Genomic DNA, 20,894 nt, shown 5'->3' with positions numbered 1-20,894 from the left:
TTTTTGGGGGGGGGGGGGGGGGGGGAATAATGGTGAAATGTGATCAAATGGAGAAGGCTTTGAGATATGATCTTACATGCATTTTCTTACATGACTCTTTACAGTGTATAGACCATCTTAATTCTTATATACTAGACTGCAACTAAAGTCGGCGCTTTCATGTAATTTGGTTTGTAATTACAATCATCATAGATGAAGCGTTCTTAGGGAAAAAGAAGAAATAAAAGAAAAACCTTGACTGCAGCTAGTTAGTATGAGGTGTTTCTGACACTTCTATCCTTTATTACATGCCTTATGTTACATTCTAGTTTCTTCGCATTTTTCTGTATGTATTTAACTGTCGGCAAAACTTATGTAGCAAAGGAGTCTCAGTTGCATCCACTTTCTCATTTGCTTTAGATGTTTTTCTGGCTCTCTCAGGGGTTGGAGGTTACGGTTGTTTGTTGTACTAGAATAGAAAATTTTGTAAAGTAATTTTGTTACCATGTGTTAAATTCTGGTATGTGGTGGATGTGTCAATGTTTGTGTGCTGGTAACATTATTAATTGGAGGCTGGCATTATATTGTCCCTAATCCATTTTTTCTCTAAATATATCCAGCATCAGTTCTTTTTTCTTTCTTTCTTTCTTTTGAATCTATGGCCTTTCATTTTACCTAAGGACTTTTAAACTCAATATAGGATTTTTTTTAGCTCTTAAAGTTTTGCATACTCCAATATTTCTATTTTTACCATGCAGGTGAAGTTCAGTGTGAGCAACCAAACAATTCTCTGTACACTTTCACGGGAAACCTTATAGTGCAAAAGCAGACATTACCTCTCTCTCCAAATCAGCTTTTATTGCGAGTATGGTTGACTGCATCTGCTTTTAGTCGTGCACTCCTTTTGTAGTTATATGGATGCAGCATTTCATCGTGTGTGAATTTTCCACAGCACTGAACTTTCTTTCACTCAAAATGTGCAAGACTTTATTTCATTTCTCTAATTTATTTTTACTTGCATATTTTCCACTCCCTCTTATGTTTTTTTTTGGCTTTGTTGAACTTTTCAGTATTCTACATTGATTTAAGCCAACTCTTTTTTTTTTCAGGGATGTAGTCTTAGGAACACAGAATACATTGTTGGGGCTGTAATTTTCACTGGTCATGAAACAAAGGTATGTTGTGAGAAAATCAGCTTTGCAAAATTTACAGGAACTGGGTAGCATGCAGAATTTATGGTCCCACTTCCCTTCCTATTCACGTTTTCCGTGTCTGATTCCTTGTATAACTGCAACACACAGAATCTGAATCTTATGGTGAATGCAATGCATTTAGGTAATGATGAATGCCATGAATGCTCCTTCTAAAAGAAGTACATTGGAGAAGAAACTTGATAAACTCATTATTACAATCTTTTGTGCCCTTGTCACGATGTGCCTGATTGGAGCTATAGGCTGGTGGGTTTTTTTTCGCCAATTTTGTTGTTTAACCTATGCTGTTTTTGATTGTAACATTTTAGTCTGATTCCACTGCCTCTCTCGCTTTGATAAACTTACATGATGTTGTTTAATTTTGCAGTGCAATTGTGACAGATCGTGATCATTATTATTTGGGTCTTCATGAAAAGGATTGGGAATACCGTAACGCTTTGATGGTAAATAACCTGGCATAGTTGAAGTTGATTTACTTCATGGTCTTTTGCTACTTCTCACTGTACTGCTTCTATTGGTGTTACAGATAGCGTTTTTCACTTTTTTCACTCTAGTCACTCTATTCTCAACAATTATACCGATCTCTCTTTATGTTTCTATTGAGGTATGTCCTTTCTAGTATCATTGTTTAACTTCGTTTATCTTGCATAGTACGTATGAGTGTTTTGAATGGTTCCTGTGTTTCCTTCTCAAATGAGAATCCAGATGATCAAGTTTATTCAGTCTACCCAGTTTATCAATCAAGATCTGCATATGTATCATGCTGAGACAAATACCCCTGCTTTGGCCAGGACTTCCAATTTAAATGAGGAACTTGGACAGGTAAACTTCTGATCCATGCTGGGCATTGCCACTTATATGATATAGCTGTATATGTAATGTTATTAATCGAGTATCACCTGAGGTATATTTGTTGTGATCTCACTGCCAGAGGTACAAATTACTGTTTATTGGTATTTGTCAGGTGGAATACATATTTTCTGACAAAACTGGAACTCTGACGAGAAACTTGATGGAATTCTTTAAATGTTCAATTGGAGGAACAAGTTATGGGACTGGTGTCACTGAAATAGAAAGAGGAATCGCTCAGCGAAATGGGTTAAAAGTCCAAGAGGTATAATTACTTTCCAGATGAGGATGTTCCTTCATGCAATTAAGTACGATGCCAGATGATTCTATGTTGCCTTGCGGAAAAAAAAATTGCAGGAGCAAAAGTCGACTGGTGCAATAAGAGAAAAGGGATTTAATTTCGATGATCCGAGGCTTATGCGGGGCGCTTGGAGAAATGAAGCGAATCCAGATCTTTGCAAGGTATCTTATTTTCTTATTCTATAGGTTTGGCTCTCATTCGGTATAAGAAATTCTAAGCTGTTAAGAATTGCAATAGCTAAGAAATTATAAGCTGTATGTGTCATAACAATTGATTTTAACTTTTAGTTTTTGTACTTTTTAATCTATTAGGAATTTTTTAGATGCCTGGCCATTTGTCACACGGTACTTCCTGAAGGTGATGAGTCCCCAGAGAAGGTTGTCTATCAAGCTGCATCCCCTGATGAAGCTGCTTTAGTTACTGCTGCCAAGAATTTTGGATTCTTCTTCTACAGGTTATTCCTGTTTACCTTTTAGTTTAGAAAGAAAAGTTGAAAACACAGACAATCTGACAAAAATTGGATCTCAGTTAGTCAACTGGCTCCATGATCACTAGCTTTGTTGTGGTTTTATATATTTTTTGGTTGTACAGTGATAAAGGTTTGTATTGTGTCTCAAGTCTGTTAGTTTGTTTAAGATTAGTTTCGTGTATTTTCAGGCGCACTCCAACTATGGTGTATGTTCGCGAGTCTCATGTGGAGAAGATGGGAAAGATCCAAGATGTAGCTTATGAGATTCTTAATGTTCTTGAGTTCAACAGGTATATGTGTCTGTGAAATGTTATCATCTTGTATCTCGTTGGGATGATTAAGTATACTAACAAGATTCTGAACCGTGCATTAACAGTACAAGGAAGCGCCAGTCTGTTGTATGCCGTTTTCCAGATGGGAGGCTTGTGCTCTACTGTAAGGTAACAGTTCTTTAGGTACTTGATTGGTCTCTATATATATACTTCCAGATAATAACTGACAGTTGCTTGGGACAATTTCCCCAGGGTGCTGACACTGTAATCTTTGAGAGATTGGCTAATGGCATGGATGATGTAAAGAAAGTAACAAGAGAACATTTGGAACAATTTGGAGCTTCTGGATTGCGTACCCTTTGCTTGGCCTACAAAGATTTAAATCCTGAAGCTTATGAAAGTTGGAATGAAAAATTCATCCAGGCCAAGTCTGCTTTACGAGATCGTGAGAAGAAGTTGGATGAGGTATAATTATATATCGAACTTGTTGTTGGTTCACAAAGCTCGTGGTTACATTCTCAAGAGTAAATGACTTATGAAATTTGCAAAAGTAAACATTGACTTGCCAGAGGTCCAGAGCAATAAAATTTCAGAGTCAGCTATATTCATTGTAGAGCAGCTATGATGGTTGCATGTCTTAGCATGACTTTTGAGTTGCTAGGTGGGATCTTATTTTTTTAGCTGGATGAAACAAAGAATCATGACCCATGCAGGCAGCGGAACTTATTGAGAAGGATCTTATTTTGATCGGATCAACTGCAATAGAAGACAAGCTTCAGGAAGGGGTACCTAGCTGCATCGAGACCTTATCGAGAGCTGGAATTAAGATTTGGGTGCTAACAGGAGACAAGATGGAAACAGCAATCAATATAGCATATGGTGAGTGCTTCACAAAGACAAACTTTTGCTCTTGCTTTTGCTTTTCTATTCTCCCAATTTAACGTCCTGCCCATTGATATGCATATGCTGCAGCATGCAACTTGATAAATAATGAGATGAAACAGTTTATCATCAGTTCGGAAACTGATGCAATCAGGGAAGCTGAAGAAAGGGTAAGTGTTTATTCTACATTTTATCTTGTAGAATATCGTTATGGATATAATCATGCTAAGTGCTTATATGTATGGAAAACTAGGGCGACCAAGTCGAGATTGCACGTGTTATAAAGGAGGAAGTCAAGAAGGAGTTGAAGAAGAGCTTGGAAGAAGCTCAACACTATATGCATACAGTAGCTGGACCAAAAATGGCTCTCATTATTGATGGAAAGTGTTTGATGCATGCATTGGACCCAAGTTTACGCATAACACTTCTCAGCTTGAGCTTGAACTGTTCTTCAGTTGTATGTTGCCGGGTTTCTCCTTTACAAAAGGCACAGGTAAAATTTTCAGATGTCTTTTTTCCTTTATTTTTCTCTTGGCCCCACTAAGAGTTCCAAAACATATGTTGTCTTAAAAAATGAGTGCTTTTCGATATCGTCTTTCTTTCTTTCTCGTGGAACTTATACTTTTACTTGATTCTGGAAGTATAATTCAAAGCCGAGTGACTTGATCTTAATGTTCTTCCAATTTACTTGTAAATTCTAATAACTGTCATCCATCCACTCATGTTATTTTTTTAATAGGTGACTAGCTTGGTGAGGAAAGGCGCGAAAAAGATTACACTTAGTATTGGTGATGGGGCCAACGATGTTAGCATGATCCAAGCTGCTCATGTCGGGGTAGGGATTAGTGGGATGGAGGGAATGCAAGCTGTGATGGCTAGTGATTTTGCCATTGCACAGTTTAGATTTCTTACGGATCTGCTCCTCGTCCATGGCCGGTGGTCATATCTTAGAATCTGCAAGGTCTGCTTTCTCTTTCGGCTCTTAACTTTTAAAAAAAAAAATTGTTGATTATATTTCGTTTGGCAGGTTGTCATGTATTTCTTCTACAAGAATCTGACCTTCACTTTGACTCAATTCTGGTTCACATTTCGAACTGGATTTTCGGGTCAAAGGTTCTACGATGATTGGTTCCAGTCATTGTATAATGTCGTATTCACAGCTCTTCCCGTGATTGTTCTCGGGCTCTTTGAGAAGGTTCTTCCGACCTTCCTCCATCTTTTTTTAGTTTAACATAAAGGAATATCCATTTTAAATAAACCCAAGAACTCAAATACCGAATTTTGCCTTTCGCTAGGATGTGAGTGCATCCCTTTCGAAACGGTACCCAGAACTCTACAGAGAGGGAATACGTAATTCCTTTTTCAAATGGAGAGTTGTGGCGATATGGGCTGCTTCGGCTGTGTATCAATCTCTGGTTTGCTACCACTTCGTAACGGCCTCGGCTTTTGGTGGTAAGAATTCATCGGGCAGAGTGTTTGGCCTTTGGGACGTGAGCACGATTGTATTCACGTGTCTGGTAATAGCCGTTAATCTTCGGATTCTTATGATGAGCAACTCGATCACGAGATGGCATTATATCACTGTTGGAGGTAGCATTGCGGCCTGGCTCATTTTCGCTTTTGTATATTGCGGGATTATGACGCCTCGTGATAGAAACGTAAGCTATTATTTCCCCATCCGTTCATTCTTCACAATCGTTCTGCCCGGGAACTTGATTTTTTCTCGTTTTTTGTTTTATTTTACACGCAGGAGAATGTATACTTCGTCATATACGTCCTGATGAGTACATTTTATTTCTACTTCACAATCCTGCTTGTTCCTGTTGCTGCTCTTCTAGGTGATTTCATCTTCCAAGGGTAAGTGAGTTGAAAACACTTTCATTCAATCTGCTCATAACCATCAACGTTTGAGACTTTAATGTCTCAATAAATCTTTTTTATGGGTGGATATTTCGGTTCTCGGTTCAGGTTCCGATTCAGTTTCTTTAATTTTTTATATATTACCAAACCTATATCCATTCAGTTTTTATATTTTATTGGGTTTGGTTCACGTTCAGGTTTTAATGATAAAAATGCTCATTTTCCGAAGAATTTTCCGGTGTTCCGATTTAGTGATAAAAGTGTTCATTCTTTTTTAAGAATTTTTGGTTTTCTTGGTTATTTTATTTTCGGCTGGGAGCCAGGTTCAGTTTTTCGGTTTTAGAAAAAAGCATACCCATTTGATATTTATATCAAATTCACTTCATCGGCTACATTAATGTGTTTTTTCGTTTGGATGAGTTCAGTTTATGTATAATCGAACCCGAGTGCCCGCCCTTATTTATTTTTTATCGGGTATCTTTTTTTGCGTATGGATGTCAGGGTGGAGAGATGGTTCAGCCCATATGATTATCAGATAGTACAAGAGATCCATAGGCACGAGCCGGAGAGTAGCAAAGGGGACCATCAGCTGGAGATAGGGAACGAGCTCTCTCCCGAGGAAGCGAGAAGCTACGCGATATCGCAATTGCCTCGGGAGATATCGAAGCACACTGGGTTCGCCTTCGACTCCCCCGGCTACGAGTCCTTCTTTGCATCTCAGTTAGGGATCTATGCCCCGCAGAAGGCTTGGGACGTGGCTCGGAGAGCTAGCATGAGGTCTCGTCCTAAGACCCCCAAGAAGAACTGAGGGTTATGACTCTAAAAGCTGGTGTTGTACATTTAGGGATTCATTTCCACCCATTGGAAACGGTTTTTCCCTTTCCTTTTTTTGGGGTTTAGGGTTTAGGCCCCTTAGTTGAATATATAGAGACCTTAGGAGTTATTGGTGGTGGTTGTTATTATGCATGTTTTTTTTTATTAGATTTCTATGTTTTGTTCGGTTTTTCTTTATGCCGATGTTATATTTTGCCTTTAGCGATGTTATACACCCCTTTGTTACTTGTATGATTTTTGTTGGAAGGACAAATATTAAAGCTCCAATGTACAGAATTTGAGTTTTGATCGCTCTCTTGGATCTCTTCACCAAATCATTATCTTCTTTTTTTTTTTTTTTGGGTTCCCCTTGTTTTCCAAATTTCCACATTTACAAAAAAAAAAGAGCTAAAAGAAAGCTAAAAAAGAATAGTGATGCAGAAACCAAAAAAAATTTGCGAATATTGAGTGTATCAACTGAATCCAATCTTTATGATTTGTGTGTTTCATTTTCAAGTATTTTTTTTCCACCCCTAGTTTTAGAAATGATATACTTTATTCTATCGATCGATTATCTAATTAAAACCAAAGATAAATATTGTTAAGTATTTATATTTATATACTTATCAATTTGAATAGCAAATATATTTATATTCGAGTAAAATTCTATGTAATATACGGTTCTTAGAAGTTTTAAATAAATAGAAGAGTTTTTTTATATAAATATGTCTTCACTTTTTTATTATTTTGAAATCAGATAATATTCTAATTTTATATATTTATATCAATTTTTGGTGTATTTATATAAAAGAAATCTTTGTATATTATAATATTTTTTTCATAATTATATATATTTTTATTAAAAATTAACATTAATTATTTTGAATAGAATTAAAAGAATAATTCAGATGAATGATAAAGAAAAAGTTTTGTTTGTTTAGAATTTTTTATGATTTGTATATTTTATTGTATTTATCCAAATATTAAAGCGAGTCTTTTAAAATTCGGTCAGAAAACAATTCCAATTCATTGTAAATCGCGGATCAATGCAATCCGATCCGATCGATTGGACCGAATTTTTGTTTTTTTTTTTGTTTTTATATTTTACTAATAAAAATTACAAATAGATTATATATATATATATATGATCTATAAATTATTACAAAATTTGGTTGTCTCGCCCTTTCCTTTTATCCATAAAAATGAAGATGATTGCTTACGTACACACATATAATATAGACACGAATTTATCTATAAGTCATATATATATATATAATCTATTTGTAATTTTTATTAGTAAAATATAAAAACAAAAAAAAATATTTTATCAGTTTTATATATATATGTATATGTCTTGCTGAAGAGTGTTGGATTAAGAAAACAAAATATTTTATCTTTAAATTTCAAAACTAAAACTGCAAAAAAAAACTTCCAGTTTTCACTGATCCAACAATTAAATGTTTTAAATAAAAATACAATTTGGAAAAAAAAGAACCAGTTTGTGATTTAAATACAATTTTTCAAACTAACTAAATATTTTTTATTAAAATAATTAATTATTTTTGTAAAATCTAAAATAATTAAATTCTGCAAAAAAATTTAATTCACACAAAAGAACTTGCATCTTACATTAAAAAAAACCTAGTTGTGCCCTAATTTGACCAAGAAATTTCCCATCTTGTTCCCTCCCTTTGACTCAGCAGGTTTGTTCTCATAAACATCCCACTACATTGCACATATATGCGTGTATATATATGCATATATACCCTATATATAGGGAATATATACAATCTCCTTGTTGCTTGAGCATTGCATTAACCTCTTCGGCTGCCAAACCAGAGAGAGAGAGAGAGAGATTTATCGTACTTTTTTTTAGCGGTCGATTTTTTTTTTTGTTGTTCTGGGGGCTACAAGGGCGAAGCTTGTTTGCTTCTCTGTGGATATTCTTCTCTCTTTCACCGGCGAAAACTCCGGCGGCTCTCCGATCTTCTCTCCGTCATAATCATCTCCCCCTCGGCGCTTTTTATTTAATTCTGAAGGAACGTTGAAGTTCGGTTGTGGTGGTCGAGTAATGTGATCTGGTCCACAAGGTTTGAAGATCAAACTCTCCTTCTCTGTTGTTTTCTCGTCCATTTCTTTGATTTTTTTTGGGTGTTAGATCTCGTTTTTGTTTTTTATCTGCGATAAATCCCGTTTGTTTTTCAATAACCTTTTGAAGTCTCCATGATTCTCAGGGTTCCGAGCTTGTTTGGCTGCTGAAGACAGTTTTTTTCTTTTCCGAGAAAATAAGGAGGAGAGATGAAGGGAGATAGAGACGAGGTTTACATGGCAGCCCAGGTACAGAGGCCTGCGGTTTCATCTCGAGGAGAAACGTAAGCTTCCGCTCTCATGCTCTTTTTCTCTTGCTTGATTTCGCATATGTGCAAGAAACACGAAGAAAAAAAAACCTCTTATTATGCCTTTTTTCGTTCATGTCTTATAATGATTAAATTTTCAGCAGTTTGGGTTTTTTTTTTTCACATCTCACGCTTACAATGTTGTTGGGGATATTAGTTGGGTTTATGGTTGAATGTATTTTGATGTGTAGATTCTGTAGAATTGTTTCTGATGTTTTGAACGTTGAGGAAAGTAATGCTCCTTGGTGGGTTTGCTTTCATAGCTAAGCAGAATTGGTTCTGAGATTGTGGGTCAATGAGGGGAAACACTGGTTTGATTTTCAGTATCTAAATGTTGGAATGGATTTGATGTCTGCTTGAGCAATGCAGCAATGGGCAGCCTCAGATGATGAGGGGAGCAGTAGGAAATATGGGAAGGCTAACTACAAGTGATGCTCTCTCGTATCTCAAAGCTGTGAAGGACAAGTTTCAAGACAAGAAAGAGAAATATGACACCTTTCTCGAAGTCATGAAGGATTTCAAAGCACAGAGGTGTGTTTGCACTCTTTCTTCGAGTTTCAGGTCTTCATTGTGGATGTTACAGTGGAATGCCTAAATTCTTGATATGTTATCTTGGTCGTAGGATTGATACTAATGGTGTTATAGCAAGAGTGAAGGATTTGTTCAAGGATTATCATGAACTACTTTTAGGTTTTAATACCTTCTTGCCCATGGGGTATGAAATTACCCTTCCACTTGATGAAGAACGGCGTAAGAAACCAGCGGATTTTGGAGAAGCTATTAATTTTGTTACCAAGATTAAGGTACATTTCTGATGTGGTTGATGAATTATTAAGGTGATCTTGATTTTTTTAATGCTATAATATCGCTTGATTTGTAATCCTGCAGGCAAGGTTCCAAGATGATGACCGTTCATACAAATCATTTCTAGACATCTTGAACATGTATAGAAAGGAAAGCAAGTCCATCTCTGAGGTCTATCAAGAGGTTTGTTTGTTATCTATTCAATGAATTCTGATTTACTCTGCCACTCTGCCTCATGAAATCTTTCTGTGGAATCATCTTGATCTTACTAATAAGTTTCTCTGATTAAAATATTTTCTGTAGGTTACTTTGTTATTCCAGGACCATGAAGATCTGCTTGAGGAGTTTGCTTATTTTTTGCCTGATTCTTCAGGATCTACTGCTTCGTATTTTCCTCTTTCTGGAAGGAATGCAGCATCACGTGATAGGAGTTCAGCGATGCCCCCCATGCATCAAAAGCTTTCTGAAAAGGTTTCCCTTATTTATCTTTCTGAAAGACATTGTCATCTTTTACCAATTAGTTAGTAATCCTCTTATGGGCATTATTGTTAGAAAACCTGCATTGTATCTTGCATCCTGAGTGTCGAACCACTGTTGACAACTTGCATGGGCTGGGATGTAGTTCTGATATGTAAAGAAAAAGGGAAACATAGGCAGTCTGGTGAAGCAAATGGCAGAGGGATGAAGGAGAAAAGGGAAGATGTAGAGAACTCAATGAATTAAACTGTTGAGTGAGATACTGATACATACACTAACATGCCACAGAAAACTAGACCACTATGTAAGGCTGAGGATTGTTCAGAACCCTCTGATCAAGGAGAAGCGGGTGACGAGAACATTGTGGCATGCTCGGGGAATTCTCTGGGAAGTAAGTATTTGATGTTCTGTTACAGTTTTATTCTTAGCACTTCTATTATTCAACTTTGGGAATATCTTTATTCTATGAATTGATGTTCAGATTACTTAGAGATAAAAGAATAAATGCTTTTTTATCTTTGAGACCTATCCAGATTATCCTCATCTGGATCATGGTTTGTTTGGCCTCTGTTTTGTTTTAAGTGATTTGTAGCTTTCTGTTGGATCTAAGGGTCAAGTTGTTCATATTTGCAGAATCAATTGTTAATGAAGGACAATGGTCTAGGTGTTTAAAGATAGAGGAAAACGGATGGATTCGAGAACCTGGAAATAATGGGGATCAACAAAGAGATCTTGACAATGATAGAACTGAGAGAAGTGCAGCTTCTGGAAGTAAAGATATCGCAAGTCACAAAATTCCATTGTTGACTAGCAAGCATGTGGCAAAACCAATCAATGAACTTGATCTCTCCGACTGTGCACAATGTACTCCCAGTTATAGGTTCTTGCCAGATAATGTGAGTCCCTCGCTCTCTTTTATGATATTTTGCCACCATATGGCAATTTTGGTGCAGCATTATGTTGCAGTTAGACTCATCATTCATATGGTTGGGCCTTGGCCCATGCAGTATCCCATCCAGATTCCAAGCCACAGAAATGAAATTGGCGACAAGGTACTTAATGATCACTGGGTATCAGTCACCTCAGGGAGTGAGGATTACTCATTTAAACATATGCGGAAAAACCAGTATGAAGAAAGCCTCTTTCGGTGCGAGGATGACAGGTGGTAGACTCTTCTGTTTTGATAACAAATTTTGACATTCATCTGTAGATATAAACAATGCAGAATAATAGGTTCTTATATTTTTCTTCTTACTGTAGATTTAAACAACACAAATTCCACTATGTTTTATTGGTATTGGTTCCTGGTCATCTTACTTCTATCTGGTTGAGATTGCCCCTTCTAATTTCTCTTAGATTTGAAGTTAGATCGTCTGCAGAGTCGGCGTTTCTTTTGTGGCATCTGGCGAGATAACTTCTCGTATTTTTTTTCCTGATTCCATCAGATAAATTGACATTGCCTTACGTGCTTTCAGGTTTGAGCTGGATATGTTGCTAGAGTCCGTAAACGCAGCCATCAAGTGTGTGGAAACTCTTCTGGAGAAGATCAACAACAACACAATCTCTATAGAGACTCCAATATGTATCAGAGAACATTTAACAGGTAAACTGCCAGTCTTGAAGAAATCTAGTTATGTGATACATTTGACTATTCTCTTTTAATTAGGACTAATATCTTTCCACTTTACTGTATTTGTAGCTCTAAACCTAAGATGCATTGAGCGGTTATATGGTGACTATGGGCTTGATGTCATGGAATTTTTGAAGAAGAATGCTCATATTGCTTTGCCGGTGATATTAACTCGCTTGAAGCAGAAGCAAGAAGAGTGGGCGAGGTGTCGTTCTGATTTCAAGAAAGTATGGGCTGAAGTATATGCCAAGAACCACCAAAAATCACTAGATCATCGTAGTTTCTATTTCAAGCAGCAGGATACTAAGAATCTAAGTACAAAAGGTATGTTTTTAGATCATTTTCCTCGAAGGTTAAGTTCATTGTGTGTAAGATCACTAGCCCATTTTAGGTTTGATGATAACTATGGACGTTTCCTTAGCTACACATTTATTTACATGGTATTCTAGATGGCTATTCATTACCAAATTTTGTCCCGAACTGGATTGAAGAAAACATGAATGCTCAAATGCGGTTTACTGAATTTAGAGGCGTCATAATGTTGTGGAATAGAGGGTGAAGTATAGAACGAGAGTTTTATATGTTCTGAATTGTGGATTGGGATTTGAGAATGCATTGAGCAAAACTTTCCTTCTGTAAAGCTATATTTTTTTTACTGAAATGCCATTATCTATTTATTTCCTCAAATGCAGGTTTAGTGGCAGAGATAAAAGATATCAATGATAAGAAGCATAAAGATGACATGCTTCATAATTTTACTGCTGGGGCAATGCACTCTTTGACCCCGGATCTGGAGTTCAGTTATACTGATCCGCAAATTCATGAAGACTTGTATCAGCTGATCAAGTATTATTGTGAACAGATATCTGCAACCGAACAGTCAGATAAAGTAATGAAAATATGGATAACTTTCTTGGAGCCCATGTTTGGTATTCCTTCCAAGCCTCAAGGTAATGAGACGGTCACAGTAGCTGTCAAGTCCAAAGAACAAAACCCAGAACGGCATGATGCATGTGCAGGATTGAAGGAGGATAACCCTCGTGAAAGTTCTTCTACGTCAAACTCTAAACATTCAATATCTCCAAGGAAATCAGCCAAAGAAAATCCAATAAAGCAACAGGGCTCTCTTGATCGGGATGTGTCAGTTCGTATGGGAGAAGCTGCTCAACGGGATAAGGTGCAGGGTGATGCGGTTATGACTAATGAGGTTCCTCCTTAACCTGGTCTATCGGTGGCCCTGTTCTTAAACTGAGGCTGCATCCATTTCTTATTCAGTTAATGCAGTCAAAGCATCTTAAAAATATAAAGTCATGATGACATAGTGATTAAAATCTAATAAAACTAGATTTAGCGTCACTTTCCACGTGTATCAAATTAATGCCTTGATAGGGGCAATCAAGACTGGTCAAGTGGGATATAGTTAAGACATTTTTTTAAAGATTTTCCTCCTATATATATTCCTTCTAAGCGGATGTATTTTGTTCATGGTTCATCAGGATGGTCAGTCTTCAGCACTGGTTTCCACCAGCAATGTTCCAATAACAGAAGGCTTAAAGAATCGTGGCCTTAACGAAACACTAGTGAGAGAACATAAGATCGAGCGAGAAGAGGGTGAATTATCTCCAACTGAAAGTTTTGAGCAAGACAGTTTTGAGGCTTGCGGAGAGAGTGGCCTTGAGCCAGTGCAGAAAGTCACTGATGATGCAAAATGCAATGCATACCAACAAAGATGTGAACAAAGATGTGAAGGAGCATGCTGCACTGAAGCTGGAGCAAAGGATGCCAATGAGAACAATGATACTACTCATGAGTCACTGGAAAATAATCAGAATGCCACTGGGATTATTATTGCTTCAAGAACTAAGTTGGGTGGTGACAATGCTTCCCCTGAAGAGCATGAAGGAGCTGTGAACCATGATGAACATGATAATGTGTGTGTAAGTGAAAACGAGGATGTTGAGGGGACTAATGCCCATGACGGTGAAGATGGTCCTCCATCACCATTTTCAGATCGCTTTCTGCAACCTGTGAAGCCCCTTGTAAAATATGTATCTGCAACACTGCAAGATAGTACAAGTGGCGCCGGGACTGATTCTCGAGTATTTTATGCAAATGATTCCTTCTATGTGCTTTTTAGGCTTCATCAAGTAAGGACCACATGAAACTAAACTTTTGGCATTCCCTAACATGGTAGTTCTCTTCGATACTAGTAACTTTCTGCTGATTTTTCAGATGTTATACGAGAGAATACAATCAGCAAAGATACATTCGCAAAGGAAATGGAAGGCCCCAGATAACACAACTCCTTCCGATTCTTATGCCAGGTGATCTTTCTTTAGCATAATACTTTTGAAGTGAGAAAATTTGTTGCTAAATTTTTGGAAGCATGTTGTTTCTAGGTTCATGGATGCCTTCTATAGTTTACTCGACGGCTCTAGTGATAATACAAAGTTTGAGGATGAATGCCGATCGATTATTGGAGCGCAATCATATGTTCTTTTCACATTGGACAAACTAGTTCAGAAGTTTGTTAAGCATGTAAGCTTTTAATGTGCTGTTCTCTTGTTCCTGCAAGTTATTTTCTCTTTTTACTCTCTTGACTCTTCCCCTTTGCTTTCCGTTGATTGGTCTATGCTTCAGCTTCATGCAGTTGCCACCGACGAGACAGACACCAAGCTTCTGCAATTGTACACATACGAGAATTATAGAAAGCCTGGAAGATTCTTCGATGCAGTTTACCATGAGAATGTCCGTGCTCTCTTCCATGATCAGAGTATATATCGAATTGAATATGTAGGTCTCTCTTGATCTCAAGTATGGTTTACAACTAATCTGTCAAGTCAAATTCCTCATCTTTGTGATATGTTTGAAATTGAATGCAGTTGTCGACACAAACCTGCCTCTCAATTCAGCTGATGAACAGTGTGCGAGATAGGCCTGAAGTTACTTCCGTAACTGTCGAACCGAGTTTTGCACATTACCTGCAGAATGACTTGCTGTGGCTCATATCTGATGAAGAGAGGTCCGGACTATTTCTGAAGAGGTAAATAAAGCAGTATAGAACGTATTCTCATTTCTATTATCGGGTAGTAACGTTGCTTATCCATGCTCCATGCAGGAATAAACGGAAATTAGTTGACAGCAATGAATCTTCGGAAACATCTCGGGCAATGGAAGGAGTGAAAATTATTAATGGTGTGGAGTGTAGGATAACTTGCAGTAATTCCAAGGTACATCTTGTGAAACTTAATTCGTTTTTTATTCTCCCCCTCCTACATTCAAGTCTCGGTAAATATCTAGTTTGGTAATTTTCGGATTGTTCTTGGGTTATATAGGTCAGGTACGGACCAGAGACGGAAGATCTTCTGTATAGAAGCAAGAGAAGGAGAACGAACCCAGATGGGTCTTGCCTTAACATTTCCAAGACTTCCAGTAACGGTGGAATCGCCAGACTAAGAAGAATCGCGCATTTGCGCATATTGCTCAACTGCAGAATGCTTGCCTTGCCTTGATATGAGAGGTAAATGTTTTCTTATGTGTTTGCAACTAATATATTGTACAACTTATATATATACAGAGAAAGTATGCAAGTAGCTTTAGGTTAAGACACCCAAAGGACATGATAGGTACAACGTAATACGAGTGGTCATTGGGCTCTCTCATACGATGATAGGTAAATTTCTTCTATGTATTACAACCTATGTATAGAGAGAATATACAAGGAATCTAGGTTAAATCCTATATATATATATATATACATATATATTACAATAATAATAATAATAATAATAATACTCTTACAGATATCAAGCCCCCCTATAAGTGAATGCCCATGCACGTACTTCATTTTCATCACATGAATGTTCGCGAGGTTTTGTTTTTTCAGGTGCCCAAGTTTCTCGTGAGATTTTTGGCTTAGAGCACAGAGGAGCAGTTGTTGAATTGAACTTATTCTTGGATCTCATATGGCCAATTTTGGTGTCTTGTTTAGAGTTTTTTTTAAGGGCAGTGCCAAAGTTGGGAGATCCATAATTCATTCTTTCAGTAGTTTATTCATTTTTTTTAAGAAAAAAACTTTATTCATCTATAACGAAAGTTCTTTCGCCCTATTCTCGGTTTCTAAACCTCACAAGGCTGCGTTTGGTGTCAAACGCCAAATAGAATTGACACCATACGATGATTGGGTCCTTCAAATGAAGTTTTTGCCTGTAACGTTTGGGGACACAAGAACAAAGAGATGCTTGTCTTTGAGATTAAAAAAAAAATGGAACCAAAAAGTTCACACAAAAATAAAAATAAAAAAAACCGACAAAATTAGAAAAGAACCTTTCTTCAGGAACCTAAGGATTTCATTTTCCCAACAAAATTCTACTTCTTTCATATACACAAAGGAAACAACCGTTCTCTTTCATTTTCTATTGCATTATTTGGGTTGTGAAAATCCTACCTGGGGTTTGTATCAGGAATCTGAATCTGAATCGCTAGAACCGCCCCTTGAATGCTCGGTCTTGAAATTGGGCGGCAGAATCGGGAATCTAACCGCATTCCTTTGTGCTGCAGAGTTCGGAGTCGGTTTTCCACCTGCTTCTGCCTCTTTCTTTCTCTGGTTCTTGGAAATCTCACTGCAGACTTTATCAACCATTCCCAAGAAATCGCGGATTATAACAAATATATGAAAAGGGTTCTTGTCTTTCGATGCTCGAGCTTGGTAGTAATTTGTAGTTGTCTTCACAAACTCCATAACTCTGGCTTGCTCCTCTGTGACCATTTTCAGTTCTTCCTCTGCAGATTCAAGAAAAGATCTCAACTTTGTCAGGAACCCATCTTCTTTTCCTTTGCTATGATCTAAAAGCTGTCTCATCTCCCTAACACGCGCGCTTAAAGCTAAGCCATTGGCTGCAAATCCATCGTGGTCTATCCCAGCTGCTTTCTTTACATTGGTGAACTCTGAACTAAGTCCTCCTACAATCGGTAACCCTAGTTTTATATATTCCTTCTCAGAGGCATCGACATTCTCACTGATGCTGCCTCCATTCTTACTCACTGCAGCTCGCTTGCCCTCAGACCGGACAACTTCTTCAACAACAAAGTGAAGCAATGTAGATTTGCCATCCATGCTCTTCACCTCAAACAGTTTTCTCAGAGACGTCAGATTGAAGGTCCACTCTTCAATGGCGGTGCAGGTCCTTTCTTGCCCGGGATTAGAGGCGGAGGCGGTGGTGGCCCAGCTGCTGGTGGAGGAGGCGTCCGCGGCCCAGCAGCCGGCGGAGGAGGCGGCCGCGGCACAGCTGTTGGCGGAGGAGGCGGCCGCGGCACAGCTGCTGGCGGCGGAGGCGGTCGCGGCACAGCTGCTGGCGGCGGAGGCGGTCGCGGCACAGCTGCTGGCGGGAATAACTCGAGCATCTTTGAATACTCAAAGTTTTATATCCGAAGCAAGTTTTTTTTTTTTAAAATTCGAAAACAATTTACAAACCTATGAATATTTGTCTGAAAATATTAAGAAAAAAAAAAATACTATGTCTTTTCAAACCGGTCTTAAAATTGAATCAATCTAATTTTTTTTAAATCTAGAATTATCTGCATTGTTCAATAAAAAGATTATTTTTATAAAAAATATTTTATGTTTGATTTTTTGCTTTTAAACATGTTAATATATTAAGGATCGAAACCAAACACAAATACTCCATTGTTTTCTATAAAGAGATATTTATATATCAATCAATTACTAAGGATAATTCCGATTGAAAAATTTGAAAAAGGCACCAAAAAAAGGATATAAAGTTGCTAAAATATAAAACACAAACTGCATGTTCAATAATTATTTATGTATTTATTTAAATATGCAAATTCCAAAACGGGAAACAACTCAGCAAATCTTTGATTGTCCGTAAGCATATAGTGGACGGTGAACTGCAGGGAATGGGATGGCCTTTAAGGTATAATTGCCAGAAGAGCATATCAAAATCAAAGATACAAAAAAAATAAAAAGACAAAAGAATTGCCCCTTCCACAGGGGACACATGTTACCCATTTCCAACTCTACACAGTGTACATATATAGCGGCGAAGGACCGCCGCTGTATTGGGTCGGCAACATCTGCGACGGCGGAGCGAATTTCTCAACTTGAGTTTTAGATTTGGATTTTCCACTGATACCATAGTTACCCATAGTGCTGGTAGAAGCCATGGACGCCGTAGCAGAAGCAGAAGAAGAGTGTCTTCTTCCATAAATATTATAGTCTCGAATTTCACCACTCGAAGAAGATGAATCAGATTCTCTCGGAGGGAACGAAGAACCCTCTCGGACTGGCTCATCTCTCTTGTCTCGACGACGCGATCTTCTGTTCAAACCCGCATCGATCTCTTCTACTTCTACTTCTTCTCCTTCATCTCGTTCCCCTGTTCCTGTCGCTCCATTTCTACCATTAGGGTTTCTAATTTTCCCGCCGTTTTCGAGCTCCAGAAGTCTTCTCCAGTAAATCACATCCAATCCGTCCTCATCAACGATAACTGCCTTAAGGTTCCCATCAATCCGAACAAAATCATCGGGAAATAGAAACCCCCACGGAGACGGAGGCGGCCGTCGCGGCGAAGAACCTGATCCATCGCTGTCGCGGTGGAATCTATCGACTTCTTTATTGTCGGAGCTCCGGCCGCGAAGCTTGTCTCTAATTCGGCGCCGCCGCGAGCTCCCGTTCTTACGGAAGAGGAACGACATGGTGCCGGGGTAGTTCACCGGAGGAAAGAATCGCCGGCAGCCGGAGGATTTCGAAGTTTCCCGGCGAACCTCGAGATTGTTTCTTAGAAGATGATAATTTTTTGTACAAATTATTGAAAACTGGAAAATTACTTTTGAATCTTTACGAGTCAATGAGAGAACAAAAGGTCCGTCAAACGCGTAGAGGCTGCGTTCAGTGGTCTGAATCGGCAGAAATTACGAAAACACCCTTGTCTTTATGGTGAACTAGTTTGCGAAATTTGAAAATCTAATATACATATTTTTTAAAAAAAATAATTTTTTTTTAGATTTGAAAATAAATCACCAGTGATTTCAGATTATTTGAGGTCCCTGTTATGGTTTTGTAAATTCATATGATTAGTTACAAATATGTTACTTTTAATTAAATATACAAATGATAAGAAAAGATGTGTTTGATTCTGACTTCATAATGACGTGGATAATTTGCCGATATGGTCCGAACATTGTTAGCCCATGACTTTACTTTGGTTGGTTCATTACATAATCTATTATTGGGCCACTAACAAAATATATGCAAATTACAAAATAAGCCCATTAAATATTATGAGGACCAAATGGATCTACGTATACATTAGAAAATAATTCTCAACAAACAGAAATTATACTAAATGCAAAATACAATATATATATATATATATTCACACACACACACAAACGACAATACTGCCAACTATAATTGATTTTAATTTATGAGAATAATTATATATGTAAATCGTAATTAAATCTAGAACTCGTAATCGTATTATTCTGCATCAATTTGAACTCATATGGTTTATTTTTATATTTACATTCGATTGGATTATTTCTAGATTAGTTTTATAAAATTACGATTATTTAGTTTTTTAAAAAAAATCAATAAAAGACTCTAATTTTCTAAATATATATATATATATATATATATATATGTTTAAATTTTTAAAACTATTTTTTATTTTAAATAATTCTATAAATTTAATCATTTTTAAACAGTTATAACTAATATTTTTAAAATCACATACAATTTCGAATACATTTGTATTTTATTGGGAAAGAAAATTAAAAGGAAAATGATGATTGAAGGCCAAACGTGGGAGGATCTTGGGAAGCTGATTTTGTTGTCTTCAATAATATTATACATTGCATCTAAATCCATATTTATATTGAGATACGTTACGTGCTGTGCGATGTGGGTTTAGGGTAATGTTTTTCTCTATTGCACGAATGTATCATATGATATTATTCCATCTTGTTTTTTTTTTTAAAATTCGAAAACAATTTACAAACCTATGAATATTTGTCTGAAAATATTAAGAAAAAAAAAAATACTATGTCTTTTCAAACCGGTCTTAAAATTGAATCAATCTAATTTTTTTTAAATCTAGAATTATCTGCATTGTTCAATAAAAAGATTATTTTTATAAAAAATATTTTATGTTTGATTTTTTGCTTTTAAACATGTTAATATATTAAGGATCGAAACCAAACACAAATACTCCATTGTTTTCTATAAAGAGATATTTATATATCAATCAATTACTAAGGATAATTCCGATTGAAAAATTTGAAAAAGGCACCAAAAAAAGGATATAAAGTTGCTAAAATATAAAACACAAACTGCATGTTCAATAATTATTTATTTATTTATTTAAATATGCAAATTCCAAAACGGGAAACAACTCAGCAAATCTTTGATTGTCCGTAAGCATATAGTGGACGGTGAACTGCAGGGAATGGGATGGCCTTTAAGGTATAATTGCCAGAAGAGCATATCAAAATCAAAGATACAAAAAAAATAAAAAGACAAAAGAATTGCCCCTTCCACAGGGGACACATGTTACCCATTTCCAACTCTACACAGTGTACATATATACATATGCATATATAAGGTTTATATTATTTTATATAAATTATTTTAAATATTAACTATATCATTTTAATGACAATAGAAATAGATTGTGATCTTATTACCGTATATACAATACTGATGAAACTAAATATCTTATAAATACCAAATTATATCTTCCTGTATATGTTGGATTGAAACAGAATGTTTCGGTTCTTTTTACATTTGTTTCATATTCAATTTGAAATTGATTAATTTGATTTTAAAAATTATAACCAAATTAATGACAATCTCGTTTTAAATAGAACATTGTTAATTTCCCAGAAGGTTGAATCAAATAGGGCGGTGGTGAAGATATTTTCATGTTGCC

General features: G+C 36.7%; 2 protein-coding genes across 4 annotated transcripts in view; both read left to right on the top strand.

Annotated features, from left to right (window-relative positions):
- LOC104823670 (phospholipid-transporting ATPase 3) overlaps positions 1 to 6,947 on the top strand; it is a 10,543-nt gene extending 3,596 nt beyond the window's left edge. For both annotated transcript variants that reach the window (XM_010555345.1, XM_010555346.1), the window contains 20 exons: positions 738 to 844; positions 1,089 to 1,154; positions 1,315 to 1,436; positions 1,558 to 1,633; positions 1,717 to 1,794; positions 1,896 to 2,012; positions 2,155 to 2,304; positions 2,397 to 2,501; positions 2,652 to 2,794; positions 2,998 to 3,099; positions 3,186 to 3,249; positions 3,334 to 3,546; positions 3,795 to 3,960; positions 4,054 to 4,133; positions 4,217 to 4,456; positions 4,703 to 4,924; positions 4,991 to 5,158; positions 5,259 to 5,621; positions 5,714 to 5,820; positions 6,325 to 6,947. In XM_010555345.1, the coding sequence (XP_010553647.1) occupies positions 738 to 844; positions 1,089 to 1,154; positions 1,315 to 1,436; positions 1,558 to 1,633; positions 1,717 to 1,794; positions 1,896 to 2,012; positions 2,155 to 2,304; positions 2,397 to 2,501; positions 2,652 to 2,794; positions 2,998 to 3,099; positions 3,186 to 3,249; positions 3,334 to 3,546; positions 3,795 to 3,960; positions 4,054 to 4,133; positions 4,217 to 4,456; positions 4,703 to 4,924; positions 4,991 to 5,158; positions 5,259 to 5,621; positions 5,714 to 5,820; positions 6,325 to 6,631 (2,996 nt within the window). In that variant the 3' untranslated portion in view covers positions 6,632 to 6,947. The remainder of the gene's footprint in view (positions 1 to 737; positions 845 to 1,088; positions 1,155 to 1,314; positions 1,437 to 1,557; positions 1,634 to 1,716; positions 1,795 to 1,895; positions 2,013 to 2,154; positions 2,305 to 2,396; positions 2,502 to 2,651; positions 2,795 to 2,997; positions 3,100 to 3,185; positions 3,250 to 3,333; positions 3,547 to 3,794; positions 3,961 to 4,053; positions 4,134 to 4,216; positions 4,457 to 4,702; positions 4,925 to 4,990; positions 5,159 to 5,258; positions 5,622 to 5,713; positions 5,821 to 6,324) is intronic.
- A 1,475-nt stretch (positions 6,948 to 8,422) lies between these two features.
- Positions 8,423 to 16,026, top strand: LOC104823669 (paired amphipathic helix protein Sin3-like 5). Of its 2 annotated transcripts, XM_010555342.2 has the most exons (20): positions 8,423 to 8,726; positions 8,871 to 9,008; positions 9,402 to 9,563; positions 9,655 to 9,835; positions 9,921 to 10,019; positions 10,140 to 10,307; positions 10,602 to 10,704; positions 10,947 to 11,209; positions 11,321 to 11,475; positions 11,789 to 11,916; positions 12,013 to 12,267; positions 12,636 to 13,150; positions 13,440 to 14,090; positions 14,176 to 14,267; positions 14,343 to 14,481; positions 14,584 to 14,736; positions 14,826 to 14,986; positions 15,062 to 15,173; positions 15,279 to 15,463; positions 15,830 to 16,026. In XM_010555342.2, the coding sequence occupies exons 2-19, from the start codon at positions 8,935 to 8,937 to the stop codon at positions 15,453 to 15,455; spliced, it is 3,588 nt and encodes a 1,195-aa protein (XP_010553644.1). In that variant the 5' UTR covers positions 8,423 to 8,726; positions 8,871 to 8,934; the 3' UTR covers positions 15,456 to 15,463; positions 15,830 to 16,026. The 2 variants fall into 2 exon arrangements, with proteins under 2 accessions (XP_010553644.1, XP_010553645.1); XM_010555343.1 differs by lacking the exon at positions 8,423 to 8,726 and having other exon boundaries at positions 8,926 to 9,008; positions 9,357 to 9,563.
- The last annotated feature ends 4,868 nt before the right edge of the window (positions 16,027 to 20,894 follow it).

The sequence above is a fragment of the Tarenaya hassleriana genome, unplaced genomic scaffold, assembly GCF_000463585.1.
Source record: "Tarenaya hassleriana unplaced genomic scaffold, ASM46358v1 Cleome4, whole genome shotgun sequence".
NCBI lineage: Eukaryota > Viridiplantae > Streptophyta > Magnoliopsida > Brassicales > Cleomaceae > Tarenaya > Tarenaya hassleriana.
The sequence above is the reverse complement of the archived record's forward strand: the minus strand, read 5'-3'. Positions and strand labels throughout refer to the sequence as shown.

Coding starts and splice junctions, on each gene's coding strand:
- LOC104823669 (XM_010555342.2), top strand. CDS start 8,935: ATGAAGGGAGATAGAGACGAGGTTTACATGGCAGCCCAGGTACAGAGG. Junction 10,020..10,139: donor TCTCTGAGGTCTATCAAGAG/GTTTGTTTGTTA, acceptor TATTTTCTGTAG/GTTACTTTGTTATTCCAGGA. Junction 11,917..12,012: donor TATCAGAGAACATTTAACAG/GTAAACTGCCAG, acceptor CTGTATTTGTAG/CTCTAAACCTAAGATGCATT.